Genomic DNA, 17,129 nt, shown 5'->3' on the forward strand with positions numbered 1-17,129 from the left:
TCGAATACATATTTGCATCGATAAAAAACGATTTATTTATATTTTATTACTAATAGATGCTCTATTTTTAATTTAGAAAGTGACCAATAATTTGGTCACAATCATATTTAGCATCGTATTGCATTCAAACACATTGTGTTAAATCAAATCGAAATCTCAGTGTACTGCATCGGGGCTGAAACATATCGCATCTCATCAATAGTTGCTTCATATGTATCTTTATTGTATCATATCATTGGCTATGTTTTGAGATGGGAATTGCATCGGCCTCAGTTACAGAGATGCCCATCCCTAGTCCATACTATTACATGCATCCTCACATTTAAAAGAACTGATTTAAGAAAAACGTTTGTATTACGTGAAGATGTTCCAATTTTCTTGTCTGCTTTTTCAATAATTGAGTGCTCTGTTTCGACTGTCATTATTAATCATTTAGAAATTATTAGACCGATGCGGAGTCGGTTTGAGTTTCAGGCTCCCGCTGTGTGTCCCAAAAGTATCCCCACATCCACATGTGATCTCCCCGAGAGGAATTAAAAACATATGGGCCCCATCTAGTTATCCAAAAACCCCACTGTGCACTGCTTCTGGCTATGATGCTCGGAGAGCGAACTGTGTGTGTGTGTGTGTGTGTGTGTGTGTGTGTGTGTGTGTGTGTGTGTGTGAGACTAGAGAAGTAACAATCCATGACTACGACCTCCTGACCAACATTAATACACATCATTCGCACCATTGATTAAAGGCGAGAAGTTCAGAGTTAATTAACAAAGACAAAATGGGGCTGAGAGAAGGTGGGGCTTATATTCACGGCTGAAAGTCGTTCATTAAGTGTTTGTTAATGGGGCAGGAAAGTCATTTATTTTATTTTTGTGGTCCTCTGTGCCACTGGAATGACAGGCTTGACCCAATTTACAGCCATTTTGGATTCAGTTGAAAAATGGAGCTGATGAATCTGATTGAAGCTGATTTGAATTTTATCCATTACTTTCAAGGCTAAAATATAACATGTTCAACCATTAAATATATCCAATGAACAATGAATTGACCCGTTGCAAAAAATCTTTGTATATATAGCTGCACCAACTCTTGCACCCTTGAAAATAATGTTTGATTTACATTAACAAGACATCACCTGTTACTTCATTATAAATAAAAAATTCTAAAGAATAGTTTGTAGGTATTAATTATGAGGGGGAAAAAAATATTTATATTATATATATATATATATATATATAAAATAAAGCCAGGGGTATAAAAAATAAACTAGAGTTATTGCAGTGTCACTGTGGCTACCTACTCAGTACCAGATTTGTTTGATTGATTTGTTCGTTTCATTTGTTTTTCGCTTGCATGAAAATGCTGAAGAATCCATATAACTAGTGTTAGAAACCAGAAAGTGTTTAGCACTGTGAATTCTACAGAGTTTTATGTGCAGCTTCAGGACTTTCTCTTAAAATGAGAAAATCCTGACAATTTCACATATCAAGTAAATGAATGATAATGAATGATAAATAATGAATGGAAAATTTGAATTATATTCAATGCAAAAAACACATCTGTATTAATTAAATGTTTATTTTATTTTTCCATATATATGAATATATCTACTGGATGTATATATATGCGCACCAATCAGGCATAACATTATGACACCTGCCTAATATTGTGTTGGTCCCCTTTTGCTGCTAAAACGGTCCTGACACGTCAAGCATTAGATACTCACCACTGCAAAACGCGGAACATCCCACAACAGCTGCAGTTTTGTTTTGCGTTTTTCCTTCTTCTAACACATCAACTTTTAGGACAAAATGTTTATTGCTGCCTAATATATCCCACCTACTAGTCAGTGTTCATAATGTTATACCTGATCGGTGTATATTTCCAGTGTTCCTGCATCAATCAGTCAATCAATCAATCAATAATACAGGTGTGAGAAAATTATTCTTGACAGACTTTAAGAAACAGTGTTTATTACCTGTGTGTGACGAAAAGGGAGAGTGTGGCCGAGGAAGGCCTGATGACTGTCCACTTCCTATAAGACTCTTCCTGTTACCCGTTCTACAGCTGAGAAAAAAAAACAGCACATCTAAGTTGGGTTCTTCATCTGGGTCTGGTCTCCTAAAGGAGCTTTACCTTAAATTATTTCAGAAAGAAATCCGATTGTTTCAGGGTTACACACTCACACACACACACACACACACACACACACACACACCCTCTCACAGTGATCACCGCTACAGCCTGTATTGAATCTTAGTTCTGATGAAAAGCTTGGTTTCCTACAGCATAATGCAATGCAGTCTTTAACACTTGCTTGGATGGTGTAATTTTTTCCTGGGATTTTTTGTGCTTTTCTTTACCTTTCTCAATTATTTCTTTTGTCAGAATGATGCTTTTTCTGTACCATGTCATCATTTTCAGGATTGAAATTGGAAAACAACAGCGCGTAATTTCACACACCAGTTCCTAACCCATACCTTTAAGCCATTTAATCCATACGACTATTCAATATTCAAAATGTGCAATAAAATTGTATCATATAAAGTATCAGTCTTCATACTCCAAATCTGTACACACCTAGTGGCCTTGAAAAATCAATAGTTTCCAGAGATTTTTTTTTTTGTTCATCTGCTGTCAAAAAAAAAATAATAATAATTTGGTGTCAGGATAATGAGTGCATATTGCATCATGTATTGAATCATTAAATATATAATCAATGGGGTTTATTTATTTATTTATTTTTAGATTTGATGTATACTTCTAAGTTCCTTTTCTATAATTTACATAATAACCACAAAAACCCATAGAAGCTAATGTTTAAAAACCTGCAAATAGTAAAACAGACTCAAAGAAAAAAAAAAAAAAGAAGAGGAAAACGCTTAAACACAATATTTCTAAACGAAGAAAAGCGGTATAATACCGTCGTCTGGATTTCCTCCACAAGCTGTACCACTTGGCCCTGTTGAGATACTTCATCAAAGTAATGATGTACACATCCTCGAGACTAGTCCACATTCGATCGCGAAGTTTACGCCCCGAAACTCGGTTAAAAAGCACTAGACGTCTGCCATCGCCACGCTGACCGTCAGCTACTGAACGCTTCAGCAACAGGGCGATTAGAGGTCATTATGTAGATCCTATTAGCTCTCTGTCTTAATCATCTCAGGGTGTCCTCCATACAGACCAGCGAGGACACAAAACCCACTGCTCTGACTACTTGTTCTGATCTCTGCATCGATGTCGTTTAGGTTATAATGAATAGCTTTGTTAAGGTGAAAATCAGAATCTACACCAGTTGTAACTCGTTCTTAAATAACTAATAGCTTACCAAAGTAGTTCATCTTAATCTTGATATCTTTATCTTAATAGCTAACCTGCAAGCAAACACACAACTTTACTCATCTCAGTCCAATATGGAAATTATTCTGCAAAACGTTCTTTCTGGAAATGTCTAGCACAAGGTTCTGCATGTAAGCAGATTTAATGATGAAAGTTTTGCTGATTATGCAAATATTAATGTATATAGGGGTACCCCTGAATAATCTAAGTTTTGATGCTTTCGATAAGAGCAGCCTGATTCGACTAATAATCTCACAAGCTTCATAAAGGTGCAATGAAACGAGGATCATGCCATTTTGGATATATGGGGGTGCTCAATGTCTGATTCCGTATAGAATTACATTTGCGTTGTGGCCTTTCGCAGGTTATTTTTTAGGTTTATTAATCCAAATTGTTACAATTTCCTTCCATTTCCTTGCGTGATGTTCTGTACCTCATGGCTTTAAAATGTTACAAGGAATCGTTTTTTTACGACTACAAGCCGTCGTTGATGTCCAGCCCCCATCCACCATCCACCCCCTGACACACACATATGATTCGAAAATGTGCAAGATTTGACAATTCTGATTCGACAGTGTAAATCCTTCCTTGGGGACACCGCTAATATTACACTGAAATGGTTTGTGTACAATGAAACAAATCAGTAATTATATAAAGCTGAATGGATGAACAGCTCCCTGTACAGTTCTACCACAGCACCATTAGGAGCATATCCACATACGGTAACACACTGCGGTAAGCTAGCTGCACTGTCGCGTGGTTAAATCAGCACAGCGTATAAAAGGCACTGAGCTTCTCAACCTGGACACTGTATTTGAGAAATGGTAGCACACAAGTTAAGGTATTAGACCTTGGATTGGAAGGTCATGAGTTCAAAACCCAGCACTACCCAGCTACCACTGCTTAAACCGAATCTTCTCGGTTGTAAGTCGCTCTGGATAAGGGCTTCTGCCAAATGCCAAAAATGTAAACGGACAAGCAAGACGACTGCAACAAAAGTCAGCAGCATCATCAAGGACTCTATTTATCCAGATCACCGAATGCTTGTCCTCTTATCTGGAAAGAGGTACAGGGCCATCAAGTCGCACACAAAAAGGCTAAAGTTCATCTCATTTCCTAAAGCCATAGCTGCCATCGCAATCGTTGTATTGTATACGTGACAAATTATCTGGCTTACTTGCTTGTTTACTTTTAATAAGAGCCTATAAGTAATTGGAGATTTAAATGCTATATAAAATCCTGGGTTTTAATAAAAGCAAAATTGAAAAGATATTATGGGCACCATAAAACAGTTTCTTATATGTAATACTGTAATTGAGCTGCTAATAATTCTTTCTCTAAAAATAAGTTTTTTTTTTTTTTTTTATTCTCCAGTGTAGCAATCTGAGGTGAGTTTACAGTAGGTTTTAGGATCTTTAAAAAGAAAAAGCTTATTTCTATTGTGTTTTCTGGTTGTATTGTCATACTGAATGAAAAAAAAGAAATTAGTGAGCTGGCAGGGGAATAAGCTTTTTACAGCTGTTATATAAACAGTAATAAAACTCACTAGCCTGTCTTCGGGACATTGCCCACTGTTAAATGTAATTAAAAACGGATAAAAACGATAAATTTCAGTCTTTAAAAGAACTAAATGATCTGCAATAGCTGATGATGCACTTTTAGAATAAAAGAAAGAAAATGAAGATTTGCAAGTAGTATCACAGCTACATCACCACCAATTTTCCTTCAAAAGTGTGTACCCAAGTATTTCATTTCTCACTTGATGGATGACGTCTTTTTGGCAATGAAAGTGGTACATGAATTAAAAAAAAAAAAAAAAAAAAAAAAAAAAAGAAAGAAAGAAATTGCCTTATTTAAGTTTTAATAATTATTTAAAAATATTAATAATAAAGTTCAAATAGGTTTTATTGTGTTTGGTTTCTGACACCCTTAGCTGAAGAAAACAAAAACATACTATTACAAGAGTTTTGGAATAATCCTACGAAGTATGCCTGTTATGTTTTTTAATCTGTTTTCTTTGGCATTCAGTATTCATGAAAGCAAAACCCAATGTCTGGGAGATTTGAATGTATTCCTGGCCACATCTATTACTAATGTTTCCACAGACACATAAATTTATAAAATAACCAAAATCAAAGACTAAAATGAACAACGTAGCATTCAGCAGAGCGTCATTAACGGGGAAGAAAAAAAGTCCGGTAAGCGCATAAAATGTTCATCATTCCAGCAGGTATGCAAAATGTAGTTCACAGGTGCTCAGTGAAAGAGGATCAGATGTACCACAGCTATTTATACAGCTTCCGCATTCAGACAGATTACAACTCCATCAGTCCTGAGAATTTGCTCTGAGATGCCTCCTAGAGCTTAGTGTAGAAATGACATGACTCTAAGACTGAGAAAATAAAATAAATTCAAACCAAGATAGAAAAAAAAAATAAAAAAATCACCACAAAGTTCTCTTAGTTCCCTTTTTTGGCTTCTGGATTTGCTAAAACTAAAATGAGGCTCTATGTTGTCCTCACTGAAGCAGGCAGATGGTCAGCGAATCCGTCATTTATGGGTAAAGACTAAATGACGCTATTGCACAACTTCATTGGTCTCATAAAACCTGTGAATTCAATCAATGTCCCTTTAAACACAAGTAACATGTCAAACAGTCAGCCTTTATTACTCTCAGTCTAACTAGTGATGCAAGGTAATGAATTTAGCATCAGCGCTTAAATGTTTTGTCTACGCCTTGGGGTGTAAATTTGTGCTCAGTGTCTCTTGAGTAAAAGTAAAAACTGGTCTTGATTCCAGCTTTTAGCCATGAAAGAGACTAGTTCACTGCGACATAGTGGTTTGGTCTATGCTTGAAACCTGAGCTTTAGGTGAACCCGAGCTTCAAATAAATCTGAGCTTCGCATGAATCCAAGCGTCAAGCAAACCTGAGTCTCACGGGAACTTGAATCTTGGCTTTAAATGAAGCTTGGGTTCGCTTGAGGTTTGGCTTCCTGTTAAGCTCAAGCAAACCCAAGCTTCATTTGAAGCCAAGATTGAAGCAAACCCAAGCTTTACTTGAAACCAAGCTCCATGTGGAGCCAAGTATAATTGAATTCAATTCATTTTTATTTGTATAGCGCTTTTAACAATGAACATTGTCTTAAAGCAGCTTCACACAGATAATGTGGTGATAAAAAATGAATATGTTCTTTGTAAGTGTAAGTTTGTCCCTTATGAGCAAGCCGGTAGCGACTGTATCAAGGAAAAACTCCCCGAGATGGCATAAGGAAGAAACCTTCAGAGGAACCAAACTAGGGAGGGAACTTCAGCTTCAGGTAAACCAGAGATTGGAAACAACTCAAATTTCAAACTTCATACCCAAGATTCTAACAACCTATACACAAATTTATTTAAAATTTCACAATTGTAGATAGACAATTTGTAGCCTCCAGAACTTTCGACGTCTTCTTGATAAATTTGTCAACAATTTGACACAACAGCTAAAAGTAAACAAATTATTCTGCTACCAGAAAGCAAGAAGATCTGACTGGAAGTCTAAGCAAACCATTGATTATTGTTGAGTGCAAGTAAACCAAAGCACCAATTGTAGTAAGCACAATAAAATAGTGTACCTTTATTGCCTTTACTTGGTCCCAAGAAATCCAAACAAGCCAAAAGCTGAGTATAGGGACATCTGGGCATTCGGGCCCATCAAAATATTGCATATACATATAAAACTCCCAGACTGACAGCACTACATTTGCTAATGGCTAAACTAAAGCTAGCTTTGCTGTAAGCCTTACACAAGCATCACGCCCCATTCTCTTGATTACCTTTGTAACCGGTGCAGACTGTATCCATTAAGAAAGTTAGGCATGGAAAAGCTTGAGCTGGACATGCTCTCACTGTAACGCCGCTTGAAAATGCTGGTCAACTACAGAAAAGGTGTCAAGAGTCCACTGCTAGCGTTCCAATTAGCCCTGTAAACATAACTCCACCACTCCGCAGAGATCTGTCCAGGCACATCTCCACTCGGCTGAGGAATTTGTTAGCTGTAAAGCAGATGTTCCGACCTTCAAACATAAATGTTCTGGAAAGGTTCGCTTGCCTTTATACGCACTTTGCCTATTCGAGAAGAAGTACGGTAACTATATTCACATTCCACACCAAAGTGTTTGCTGCTTATCCTCCACACACTCGAGGTGCTCAAAAGCTTTCCGTATCAAGTAACAAGGATCTACCACTTCAAATGCCTGGTTGGGAGTGAGCAGACAGAAGAGATAGGGAGGAGTGGCAAATGAGTCAGGGCAGGACTGCATCATCCTCATCATTATCATCATGATCAGTATTCCCCATCTGGCCCTGGTGAGCCTATCAAGCTGCTGCTTTGAAGCTTGTCTGAAATGGAAATTTACTGCTTTTCAATGGTTCCCTCCAGGTCCAAATCCTGTTATCTCTACACCTTCTATCATCCTAGAATTGGCAAAGAACACCATCTTTACTCCACATCATAAGGTACACTATATATGGTAGAAGCTATATGGGCACCAGACCAATCGTAAGTTTTGACTGTTCTGGCCTTTTCAGCCACAAGAGCATTACTGAGGTCAGGAACTGATGCCAGGCATGCGGGTCTGGCACCTGGCCAGGGTTCTGATTAATCAAAAAAGTGTTTGATTGGGTTGAGGTCAGGATTCTTTGCAGTTCTTCCAACAATCAGATATCAAGGAGTATGTGATACTTATTATACACTTATTTGGTAACAAGCTCAGGTCCCAATCTACCATCTCAGGGATTTTATCCATGCTACATTGGCCACTGGCTTGCTCATGAGGGTCAAACTTAAAATTATAAGAAACAAATTTATAAATTTTTATTAGTGCCTCATTTGAGTGAAGCTGCTTTAAAACAATGTAAATTGTTAAATTTGTTATATGAATAAAAATGAATTAAACTTCAGAATATTAAAGGGTGCACTCTGATTGGTACTACAGTCAATTCCAAGTGGGAAGATGATGATATATTCTCTCAAGTTTATGTTTTTTCGTGTTTCAAGGCTACTCCAGGTCTATGAAGCGACTGGTATTGAGTAAGCAGGCCATCATCATGTGTTTAATGATGAATTACCAGGAAAGTGTTAGTCAGTCAGTTATAAACCGCCATTCATCTGCTTAGCTTCATAGTACTGTAATGTGTCTAGGAATATTGACTCTGACAAATGAATGAATGCAAATGTTTTCGTTCCACATTCAGTAAATAAATGTACCCAACTCTTATAATTCAAGAAATCTAAAGCCTGAAAATCTGACAGCCAACCACCAACTCAATAAACATTTTCAAATGATCTAGGTTATATTGACAACACGAGGAGTCATAAAACGGCTGGTCTCCCAACATGGAGTCGAAAGTCCATTACCCAGTTCCTTTATCTCTTCCAGCTGAGCTTTGCTGATTTTAGAAACAACATCAGGCCTAATCACATTCTTGGTTTGCCTTGTCCCAACGGGTCCTATGTAGCAGCTTGTGCTCTAGATAGGACTGCACTGTTTCCGTGCCCCCATTAGGAGTGGAGGATATCAAGGCACCCACAGAGACCTGAATCAGAAGAGTTGCTTACTCACTTAACTTTCTGGTTCGAGCCTTGGATCTCTGGGACAACTTTGTTCAAGGAAGCTAGCGATGATAAGTCAATAAAATTAACTTGTAGACAGTCCAAGGATGCGTTACTGGAGGATTATGTGACAAAAATCATATAAAAAAGCAAATTTCTTGATTCAGGATATGAATTATGTTGCATAAGTTTGGCAAGAAATGTGCAAAGCAACTGTGTTGCATAAAAAAAAAGTTAATATCTGTAATATTATTATTATTATCCTTGCCCTTTATTGTCCTTTAGATATTTATTTCCTACTTAGTTGCTCTCCTGAAACAGAAACTAGCCATACAACAACCCAAATATGCAATGCAGTACTGACATACAGTCAGTGGTGGACAGTGACAAAGTAAATGTAAATCATTACTGTACTTAAGTAGCTTTTTCATGTATCTGTACTTTACTGAAGTATTTCTATTCAGGCAGAGTTTTACTTTAACTTTACTACATTTCAAAGTCGAATATCTTTTTTTTTACCCAACTACATTTCGTGAAATCAGTCGTCCCTTTTTATTTATGAGGCTAAAACCTAACTGGTCAACTGGTTTTTCACATAAACTGAGTCTTGTGACTAAAATGATAATAGGAACATTATAAACATAATTAATCATAGTACTTTGGATACTTAAGTACATTTGAAGGCAAATAATTTTTGTACTTTTACTCAAAAGAAAGTCGTCCACCACTGCATACAGGTTTTTTTTTTTTTTTAATGAGTTATTTTTTAAAAATACATTTAATTACTATGCATGAACAAATGTAATAATTCTATCTAACTGTTGCACAAATTTCAGATAAACAAAAGAAAAATAATCCTAATCCTTCCTCTCTACTTTTGTTGGTTGGACTCAACTGGGGTTTACATTAGTAAAGAAATATACACAAACTCAGGAGCCTTCATGAGATACGAGAACATTTTCAGAACCAGTTTGATCTGGTCCAATCTCACTTTTAACTTGAGATTCCTGAGACACACAAGTGGATTCAAGTCTGATTGGTGGATGTCATAGACTGTTGTACAGTATCAGCCATTATTAAGCAGTGTGTTATTGTGGGGTAGAAAGAAACATGGCATGTCAACTGTCTGATGGTCAAACATGGTCCGAATAATTATCAGATATCAACAGTGATTACAAATCTGTGAAAAATGTGCCAAAACATGGCGCATTCTACGCCATTTAGCATTTGATCCGTGAGTCAAGCAGGTAAAGCACTCTGGTCAATTTGAATTCAACTCGAACGTTTATTTTCTGTACTATTTACAAAATTATCCTCTATCAATTCAAACTGTTTTTTCTTCCTCTTAGGATTTTTTTTTTCTCCTCAAGATTTAGACTGACCTCATTTTCTCCATCCGCCACTCAATTCAGCCACAAATCCTATTTTGCACTTGAAAGAGGGCCGGCACAAAAGCTCAGCGTGTTTATATAAACCCTCCATCCCTTTCGATGAAATTATATAAAAGCTATTGAATGAAAAAAAAAAAATAAATAAATAAAAAAGACAAAAACATATCATTAAATGGAGAGCGTTTGGCCTTTTCGCTTTTAATGTCAACTTTCAGTGTCAAAATCGTGCCGAGTAACGTCGGAGCGTGAAACCTTTTCCCCCACCCAGACGCTTTCGTCTCCTGGAAAACACAAAATGTCGAAGAAGCGTGATCTTACCTCCAAAAATGGAAGGCGTGCAGCGGGCTGCACGGGCTGCAAGGGCTTGTGGGAGTCGGGCTCAAGCTTCTCGGGGTGAGGCTGTAAGTCAAATCACGCTTCGTAAATGCTGACCTATAGTCTGAAATATACTATACACTCTTGTTCTTTCATTATTGTGTATACACACACATCAAAATGTGCATGTAGCGTACTCAAATATTCTTGGGTCCAAATTATTAATAAATATCCGCATTTTTATTTCCCAGAGGAAGACTATGGCCTCAACAACAAAGTGAAGTGCTACTATTTTGGAGAATGTATACAGGATACTCGTGTGGGGGTCACCAGGTAGCCCGCAAGGACCACATGAGTAGCCCGCGGGCCTTTTCTAAAAACAGCTGTTTCCTACTTTGTTTAGCTGTTAGCAAATTTGTTATTTCAGATCAAACTGAAAACTGTGTGTATCAAACTGGTAGCCCTTCACATTCATCGGTACCCAAGAAGTAGCTCTTTTAGTTTCAAAAAGGTTGGTGACCCCTGTTTTACGGATTCTTCTAAGCTTTGTATGAAGATTTTACTAAGAAGCCTCTATAACCAAAATGTTATAGAGTTCTGTATCTTAACTTTTAAATGGTTATGACTGAAAAACAAATTGAACCAATTTGAAACAATATAAGGCCTCATGTGTATGTCCTTGTTATACACACACACACACACACACACACACATATATATATATACAGGAACTATTCAAAAGTGAGCACTTATTCTTGTCCAATTGTTATATATTTCTCTTTAGTTTAACATTTTCCACGTCTTCTGTGATTGGTCGACTGGCAATTAGGTTTTTTTTTTAACAAATGAATGGCCAAAATGCATGTTATTTATACAAATGATAATATATTTGTAGCGAAAAAAGTTTTTGTACAATTAGAAAAGAATAGCAAATGCATCATTTTTCAATGTTGGGCTCAATATTTTAAAGTAAGTGCAGTGTAGATGTAGTACATATTGACCGTAGAACATAAACTTTCTAGAGAAAAAGGACTGGTTTTTTTTTTTGGAGGTGGGAAAAAAGACCACCATTTGGACAACCTACTTGTAGCGGAAACGTCCGGATTCTCTGGAAAATATATGCACTACGTGGAATCCACTATTTCCTACATGGACACTACAGAATGACAGACATTACCACAGAGCAACACCAAAGCCCTGATCAATAGCAATCTTACAGCGTCAGCAATCAGCTCCCATTATACTGCTCATTCCACATCCGATTCACATCCGTCCTGGATTTTTCCGAATTGAATCTACGTGCTGCTTGAAACAAACACTGCAATGTGACCTCCAATTTTCCTCGCCCTAGGCTGTGTTTTTTTTCTTTCTTAAAGGCCTTCGAGGGCATAAATGCGTCGCTGGTGGTGCAGGAGCCCATTGACGAGCTAAAACCAATCACGTCACCTAAAAGTGCTGAACTGTCGTGTCAGGAGATAAGCATGCACAGTGTGCTTAGCAACACCAGCGCTGATGATGCAACACGCACCTAGAGCAGATGTAAACATGTGCTCTGCGTGACCTCCGTGAAACGAAATGCGTATTTTTTTTGTTTTTGTTTTTTCTCGATGACAAATATCTCCAGCGCGTGGAGAATACGAGCCGGGACGGGTATTACGTGGTACCTATCGGGTCTCTGCAAAGGGGTAATTCGGACTACGTATCGTTAGCGGGTGAATTATGGTGATGGGGGGGGGAGCCATATCTTTGTACGTCACCTCATCCAAACAGACAGGGCGAGCTGGCAGCGCTCTCTAACCAGTTCTTATTTATCTAAGACCGGATCATCTCATAAACACAGATAGGAGCGAAATTGTAAAAAAAAACTGATCCATCATCAGTTTCAACAGTAAACACTGAACCTTCAGTAGCTTCATTATGTTCCTCTATGCTTTCCTACTGTAGGGCCATAATGCAGGAGCTGCTGCTGTGGTAATGCTGCACCTCTCCACGATTCTCGGCGTATAAACAGAGACGATGCAAAACACAAAAGAGAGGAAATACTCACTCGAGTGTCAGCCCCGGAATCCTTAACCTCTCCCGCTGGGCTTTCATGGCTGCGCTCGACTCGACTGATCTATTGTGCACATGATATTTCTGTTCCTTGCAGAGCCTCAAGGCACATCAAACAGAGAGAAAAAAAACAACGACTGGTCCTGATTTTTTTTATTGTCCTTATACTTCTACGTCTAGCTGTCAGATGAGATCGTCGCTCGCCTGTGGAGAACTAAGAGGCTGGACAATAGCTCCCTTTCTCCTCCCATCCCTCTGCTGATCACACTTTCTCCTCTCTCTCTCTCTCTCTCTCTCTCTCTCTCTCTCTCTCTCTCTCTCTCCTATACACAAACATGCATGCCTGGGATCCAGCGTGCCCCTCCTCCACCGGGTGGAAGACCCTTACGTCAGCAGAGCCAAACACAGAGCATGGATTTTTTATAATCTTTACGCTAGACTACACCAGACTTCGGCATCATAGCCTCAGACAACACTGTTTCTTTTAGGGGGGTGGGGCTTTTCTTTCAACTGCCTTCTTTCATCTGTTTTCTTTTTGTTTTTTAATCCTGCTGTAATAGACGTGTGCATTATTCTGACCGCAGTGACCTCCAAAACAATAATTAGCATTTTAATGCGCTCTTTTGTGGCACAAATAGTGCAAGAAACATCATGAACATTTATAATCCTCCACCAAAAAAGAACCTCCTGAAATGCATGACCCAACTGGAATGACTGATCGCACGGCTATGTTATTAATAACAGAATTACTAGTTTAATATGAGACGCCAGTTTTGCAGGGTAAAGGTGGTTGGAATGATCTCGGGGCTTGATCCCAATGGATTTAGGGATTAAGCGTTCAGGAAATTCTAGAAAGCACTTGCGCAAGTTCGTGTCAATTTCATAATCCCGAGCGATTATCCTGCTGGGTATGCTAGGCATTTATATCAGAATTAGCACCAGGGTACACGCCGTGCGATGACGAACAGTATTAATGATCTTATGACCTAGCTAACAGTTAGCAAATCAGAATATGCTTGAAAATGCAGCATATTGAGTAGCGTGACAACAAGATTTCTATGGGTATTTATTGTTAATGGTTGCCAAGTTTGGGCAAAACTATGAAATATATATGAAAGAAAGCAAAAAAACGTAAAATATTACTTAAAAGTAAATCGAACAAGCCAGATGAACAAATTAACGTTTATCAGTTTAACTCGATATTATGAGGGGGAAAAAAATCAAACCAATTAAGCATTAAAGAATAAAAGAATCGGAGTGAATAGGAGACAGGACTGTATTGTAAATGTCAATGAACAATAAATGTCAATAAATGTCAAAATACTCTAAATTTCTCTCACATCATTATCCCTTCCTCTTGGACACACTGAGAGCTGTGTGACAGTAACAGCCGTCGAGAAATATACATATTATATATTTTTATACGATTTCACAAAAATAATAACATAAAATAATCTAAAGATATACTTGTTTATTTCAATAACACTGTAATACAATATATAATATAATAAATATCATATTAATATATGTTCTACTTGTTTAGGGATAATGAAATATCTTGATATTCTGGCTTAACAAATATAAATGCATTAAGCATTTAAAATGATAATTTCACCGTGTTACACGGTGTAACAGGTGAAATATGTTGTGGGTCCTTTAAGAGCAGAGCAGCATTTTGGGAATAGCCTGCCACCGCATTTTTTCCGGTATTACTGCATGTGTGCAAGACCGAGGAATATGTCCTTACTATTTTCTGATGCTCATTTCTACGTATCTTTGACTAACCCGTAACGCTGTTGCCAAGAATAATAAAAAAGCACGAGTTTTGGAAACCTGTCTGTGCTTATATGATTTCTGTTGCAACTGGAGTTAGCGAGCTCTCCCATGACACAGACTCAACGCGTTACAACGGCTTGTATCTAAACAGTAGCCGACCAAGAAATTTGTCATTGTTCACTGTCTTCCTCCTTCCTTTCACAACTATTTCTCTCGAGAGTTTATCTTTTGGCATCGTCGTGCGTTTATAAAAAACGTTTTTTCTCCCGATGCCGTGCAGCACAGAACACAGGTGAGGTGCGTTTTTTCGTTTCCGTTCGGAAATTTCATTGGTCTAATGTTATGGGGTTCAGTTTTTTGACTTGAAGTTTGTGAAACCGGGAAAAACCCAGGAAAAAATTCATAAATAAGCTGCTTCTTTGTTTAAGCCGTGGGGTTCAAAAACATGGGAAAAAAGTAGCGGCTTATAGTCCGAAAAATACGGTATACCATTATATTTGTTTTACTTCACTTTTAGTCAATATCGAATGTTAGATTTTGAATATTGACTAATGTTTTAAGGTTGTATGAATGTTTATATAATTACATTTCTAATTTAATGTAGGCATTATAAAAAAAAAAAAGTTAAAATCCATTTTTTAGACCACTGTGTGGATTTAATTTAGAACCTCTCATTCCTGTGAAAAGGTTCGACTTGGTCTGAAGCAGTTCTTCCCACCCTGATGTTCTTCACTTTCTCATTAAAACTAATTACAGTACAGCCTTAACATACGCTGCCACCACCCTTCCTTTAAATTTGTTCAAGTTTCTCAGTTGTCTTGCGGTGACTTCTTTTTTTTGTATATAAAAAGGACACAGTTTAGTATTTGGGACAGTTATGGGTGCTTTGGGACAATTAAACCTGTCATCTGCGACCGTTTCTGGGACATTAATTGGGGAATAATAAGCTCTCAGGTCTGGCTGTGATGAAGTGAGCCAGTCAACACATAAAAAAAAAAACAACATACTAGAAACCACATGAAATGTATTTCTGCCTCAAAAACACCAATTATGGCTCATTTTCAAACAAGTTTATTCTTTTTGAGTTGTACTTTGTGTCTGTTTCTTACATAGTGCAAAAGTGTGCTGGTTTAAAACCCCGCCCAGCGGCAACATCTAGAGCTTCTTCTAGATCTTTTTTTACCACACGGCTCCAAGTAAATTATATTTATAGTGGTGTGAAAAAAAATGGACTTAAGTACTAAATATATCGCAGGTGACTGTCCTATTTTAGATTTAAAAATAATAAATTTATTACAATAATATAATAAAAGGAAACGTCTGTGGTTTGAGAAACACCACAAATGAACAACCATGGCCATGCAGGTCATGCATTTGGTACCTGGGCCTTTAGTGGGGACATACCCGACTTAAACCACCTCTTATTACACCACTATCACGTCACAATTATAGAAACCACCAATACTATACAAAAACGCAATATAACACATGGCATTACAGAGAGAGAGGCATTTCACAAATGGAGGGTGAATACCATTTTTACTAAAGCAAGAAACCCAGTTAAGACTCCAAACGTCTACACTACAACTGTGTACCTACATCATCTGTAGCAGTTCTGAATCAGTATTTGTCTAATAACATGACAAAAACATAAAAATGTAAATAAAATATAACCTATTCACCAGAGATGCATACTCATAATTTGCACCGCTCCTTAGAGGCTGAAAGCCAGTGGTATCGCTCGTATTCACTGGTCTGGAAGTGGTGAACAAACCATTTCCTGTGCTGAGGCTAGTTAGCTTCGGGATTGGCCGACCTCTCGTCACAATGTCTAGCTTGTCTTGAAAATGGAATTATGTCTGAGACCAAATCAATTCAGGCATAAAAAAGTCTAACTCAGATGTTTTGCCAGTTGAACTTAGCTGTAACAGTTTCCCTCTGACCAACCAATCAGAGGATGGAAAAATGCTAATGCTATTCTGGGCCAGCTAGCTGCCCTGTGAGGCGAATTTGAAATCTGGTTGGTTATAGAAACAGATTTAATTATTATAGAGACTATGGTAAAAAAGGCCAGCAGTACAGACTTTGAAAGCCCTGGGCAGATTAGATTGACATGGCAGCACATAGAGGCTGAAATATGATTGGACAAAAAATATAACGTTCACATACACGTACCCGAAGCAGTGCAGCGAAAAGAAACGCATCGAAATGAATAAAATAAACTGTTGGGATTAAATTTATACAATTTAGGTTGTAAATGTAGGTCAGTGCTTCTGATAGTGTTTAGGCCAGCAGAGAAGACTTTGCTGGCCCTGACCGCCCACCACTGATAAAGGTAAACATCTATGTACAATATAAATGTATAGAAGATAGTATTTGGACACCTGAATTTTACAGCCATATGTGGTTCTTCCCAAACTGCTAGCACAAAGTTGAACGCACACAATTTTTACAGGATGTCTTTTGGATGGGGTACAATTGAATTTTCTCATCACTTAAACTAGGAGACCTAAACCTGTTCTAGCATCACAATTCCCGTGAGCACAAATCCAAATCCAGGAAGATATGCTTCACATGGAAGAGTGGAAGATCTTGAGTGGCCTGTTATAACGCTCTGAACTAAACCCCACTGAACATGTTTTTGACGAATTTTAACGGTGACT

The 17,129-nt window shown here is 37.7% G+C and overlaps 1 protein-coding gene across 9 annotated transcripts in view; it reads right to left on the minus strand.

Moving 5' to 3' along the window:
- The window catches only part of mast4 (microtubule associated serine/threonine kinase family member 4), a 74,400-nt gene that overhangs the window by 27,647 nt on the left and 29,624 nt on the right, over positions 1–17,129 (minus strand). For 4 of the 9 annotated variants that reach the window (XM_046839872.1, XM_046839871.1, XM_046839869.1 and 1 more), the window contains exons 1-3: positions 12,686–12,938; positions 10,642–10,722; positions 1,976–2,064 (exon numbers count right to left, since the gene is read on the minus strand). In XM_046839872.1, coding sequence (XP_046695828.1) covers positions 1,976–2,064; positions 10,642–10,722; positions 12,686–12,732 — 217 coding nt within the window. In that variant the 5' untranslated portion in view covers positions 12,733–12,938. Of the gene's footprint in view, positions 1–1,975; positions 2,065–2,920; positions 3,092–7,154; positions 7,534–10,641; positions 10,723–12,685; positions 12,939–17,129 lie in introns of those variants that run through there. The other 5 variants (XM_046839874.1, XM_046839875.1, XM_046839867.1 and 2 more) reach the window with 4 other exon arrangements.

Source organism: Silurus meridionalis, chromosome 25 (genome assembly GCF_014805685.1).
Source record: "Silurus meridionalis isolate SWU-2019-XX chromosome 25, ASM1480568v1, whole genome shotgun sequence".
NCBI classification, from domain to species: domain Eukaryota; kingdom Metazoa; phylum Chordata; class Actinopteri; order Siluriformes; family Siluridae; genus Silurus; species Silurus meridionalis.